The 3,802-nt window shown below is 53.2% G+C and overlaps 1 protein-coding gene across 15 annotated transcripts in view; it reads left to right on the plus strand.

The window, feature by feature from the left end:
- TPST2 (tyrosylprotein sulfotransferase 2) overlaps positions 1-3,802 on the plus strand; it is a 63,626-nt gene that overhangs the window by 48,266 nt on the left and 11,558 nt on the right. For all 15 annotated transcript variants that reach the window (XR_006690083.2, XR_012418898.1, XR_006690085.2 and 12 more), the window contains one exon: positions 1,181-2,110. Coding sequence is in view for 5 of the 15 variants with exons in the window: in XM_045363883.2 (XP_045219818.1) it covers positions 1,181-2,110 (930 nt within the window). In the remaining 10 variants the exon portion in view is untranslated. The remainder of the gene's footprint in view (positions 1-1,180; positions 2,111-3,802) is intronic.

Below are 3,802 nucleotides of genomic sequence, written 5' to 3' on the forward strand. Positions count from 1 at the left end.
GAGGCAGAGTGGTGATTTAAAGCAGAGCTGGCTGGTCTGGGTTGGAACCGTGGACCCTGGTTTGGCTGCTTCCCAGCTGGGCAACCGAGCAACTTTTCTGTACCTTAGTTTCTTCTCTCTACAATGATGATTTCATAGCACTTAATCTGTGCCAGGCTCGGCTCATTCAGGCTCTGCTCATTTTGAGACAGGGTCTTGCTCTGTGGCCTAGGTTGGAGTACGGTGGCCCAATCATAGCTTACTGCAGCCTTGACTTCCCAGGCTCAAGTGATCCTCCCATCTCAGCCTCTCAAGTAGCCTCTCAAGGCGCATTCCAGAAATATTTATTGAGCAACTACTAGGTGTCGGGCACTGTGCTAAGAGTTGAGGGGTACAGCAGTGAACAAAACCAGCAAAACTCCCTGCCCTCATAGAGCAGACCTGCTGGAATCTGACATTATATATTTTGATAGTAAATTTTATAATAATGATCACTGTCTCCATTGATCCAATGAAACAGCTGAGGGATTAAGGAACCTGCCAAGGTCCCACAGCTAGGAAGTGGAGAGAAGGATTTGAACTTAGGCTGCCAGGCTGTAGCATCCCTTGGGCTGATAACAGTACCTCCCTTCCTAAGGTTGTTGGAAGATCCCATGAGTTAAGATAGGTAAAGTGGCTGGACACTGTGTCTCACCCCTGTAATCCCAGCACTTTGGAAGGCCGAGGTGGAAGGATTGCTTGAAGCGAGACCCTGTTTCTAAAAATTAGCCAGGTGTGGTGGTGTGTGCCTGTAGTCCCAGGTACTTGGGAGGCTGAGGCAGAGGACTGCTTGAGCCCAGGAGTCCGAGGCCGCAGTGAGCTGTGATCTCACCACTCAGTGCACTCCAGCATTAAAAAAAAAAAAAAAAAAAAAGACCGGATGGCTCATGCCAGTAATCTCATCACTTTGGGTAGGAGGTAGGAGGAGGTAGGAGGATCACCCAAGCCCACGAATTCAAGAGCAGCCTGGGCAACATGGTGAGACCCCCGTCTCTTTAAAAAAACAAAAAAATTTTTTAAAGTGCCCAGGCACACAGCTAGTGTTTATGAAAGTTGCCCTCTGCATTCATGTCAGCAGTTTGCAGTTATAGGGCTTCGCAGTTACTGGAGAGCTCACAGCTCATAGACCTTCCTGACTATGCATGTCCCCCTCTTTCCCCAGATGTGAGCCTGGCGGGCTGCCAGCTAACCTGTCGCTGAAGCCCCAGAAGCGGGTCCTCAGGCCGGGCCTGCCCCGCCTCCGGCCCAGCATGCGCCTGTCGGTGCGGAGGGTGCTGCTGGCAGCTGGCTGTGCCCTGGTCCTAGTGCTGGCGGTTCAGCTGGGGCAGCAGGTGCTAGAGTGCCGGGCGGTGCTGGCGGGCCTGCGGAGCCCCCGGGGGGCCATGCGGCCGGAGCAGGAGGAGCTGGTGATGGTGGGCACCAACCACGTGGAATACCGCTACGGCAAGGCCATGCCGCTCATCTTCGTGGGCGGCGTGCCACGCAGTGGCACCACGTTGATGCGCGCCATGCTGGACGCCCACCCCGAGGTGCGCTGTGGCGAGGAGACCCGCATCATCCCGCGCGTGCTGGCCATGCGCCAGGCCTGGTCCAAGTCTGGCCGTGAGAAGCTGCGGCTGGACGAGGCGGGGGTGACGGATGAGGTGCTGGACGCCGCCATGCAGGCCTTCATCCTGGAGGTGATTGCCAAGCACGGAGAGCCGGCCCGCGTGCTCTGCAACAAGGACCCATTTACGCTCAAGTCCTCGGTCTACTTGTCGCGACTGTTCCCCAACTCCAAATTCCTGCTGATGGTGCGGGATGGCCGAGCCTCCGTGCACTCCATGATCACGCGCAAAGTCACCATCGCGGGCTTCGACCTCAGCAGCTACCGCGACTGCCTCACCAAGTGGAACAAGGCCATCGAGGTGATGTACGCCCAGTGCATGGAGGTGGGCAAGGACAAGTGCCTGCCTGTGTACTACGAGCAGCTGGTGCTGCACCCCAGGCGCTCACTCAAGCTTATCCTCGACTTCCTTGGCATCGCCTGGAGCGACGCTGTCCTCCACCATGAAGACCTCATTGGCAAGCCGGGTGGTGTCTCCCTGTCCAAGTGAGTGGAGCCCCTGATGCTTCCACTCAGACTCCGGCCCTGGAGTCAGAGGCACCAGGCGAGAAAATCAGCACTGCCTCTCCTGAGCTGTGTGGCCTTGGGCAAGTCACTATCTCTCTCTGAGCCTCTGTTTCATTATCCCAAAAAATGACAATGACCCCTCTCCTTTCTGAGAGAATCTGCAGACTTCGTGGGCTGTTTGTTTTTTGAGACCCTGTCTTGGTCTGTTGCCCGGCTGGAGTGCAGTGGTGCAGTCAGCTCACTACAGCCTCCACCTCCCTGTTCAAGTGATCCCACCTCATCTTCCTGAGTAGCTGGGACTACAGGCATGCGTCACCAAGCTGGGCTAATTTTTGTATTTTTGGTAGAGATGGGGTTTTGCCATGTTGCCCAGGCTGGTCTCAAACTCCTGGCCTCAAGCAATCCTTCCACCTCAGCCTCCCAGAGTCCTGGGTTTACAGGCATGAGCCACCATGCCCAGCCTGGAATCTGCAAACTTTGAATATGCTTTGTAGTAAGGCAATAGTGGGTAAAGGCTAAGAGCTCAGGTTCCGGTACAAGGATGTCTGGGTTCAAACCTCAGCTCTGCCACTTCCTAGCTGTGTGACCCTGGGCAAGCGACTCAACCCCTGTGCTTCCATTGCTTCATCTGTAACATGGAAATATAATTTTCCCACTTTATAGATACCTGTGGGCATCAAATAGGTTAATACATGTTAGGTGCTATTATTACTATTTTAGTGTTGGTCCTGCTGTTATTGATGGACTACTCATCATCCTCACCATTGTCATTTAATGAGTGCCTACTGTATGGCAAGTATTGGGTTAAGCCCCCAATAAGTTTATCTCCTTTAATCCTTACACCAACCTGAAGACATAGGAACACCTCTTAGCCCCATTTCATAGACTGAAAAACTGAATCTCACAGAGGAGCAGTTACTGGCCTCAGGCTACACAGCTAACAAAGCATGGTGCTGGGATTGGAACCCAGGTCTATTTTTTGGGGGTTTTTTTGTTTTTGTTTTTTTGAGACAGGGTTTTATTCTGTTGCCCAGGCTGGAGTGCAACGGCACGATCCCAGCTCACTGCAGCCTCGGCCTTTTGGGCTCAAGCTATCTCCCACCTCAGTCTTCTGAGTAGTTGGGACTACAGGCGAGCACCTCCACACCTAGCTCATTTTTTTTTTCTAGTAGAGATGAGATCTCAGTAAGTCTTCCAGGCTGGTCTCCAACTCCTAAGCTCAAGCCATCCTCCTGTCTTGACCTCCCAAGTGCTGGGATTACAGGTGCCTGACCTATTGTGTTCTTAAACTCTCCATGTCCAGAGCTCCTCCCATCCTCCCCTTCACTCCCTCTCATCCTTTCCTTTCCTTCCTCCCTCTGTCCCTTCCTCCCTGCCTTCTTCCATTGGAAAAGCTGCTGTCCCTATCCTGAGACCCAGAGCACTTTGAACAATGCTGGAGCAGAGTATGTAGTCTCTGCGCTTTCCCATCCTGATCAGGCTCTGGATATCCTGAGAGCTCAGCCAAAGGATGGTTCTTCCCCATGGCTGGTCCTGCTGGGCCCCTGCCAGACCCAGAGCAGAGCTAGAGTCTCGCAGCTGCTCTCCCCTTGCAATGAAGTTCCTACATGCCAGGTACCCCAGCCAGTTGATGCTGGAGCTAGGATTTTATAAATTATTATGACAAAAATA

Source organism: Macaca fascicularis, chromosome 10 (genome assembly GCF_037993035.2).
Source record: "Macaca fascicularis isolate 582-1 chromosome 10, T2T-MFA8v1.1".
NCBI classification, from domain to species: domain Eukaryota; kingdom Metazoa; phylum Chordata; class Mammalia; order Primates; family Cercopithecidae; genus Macaca; species Macaca fascicularis.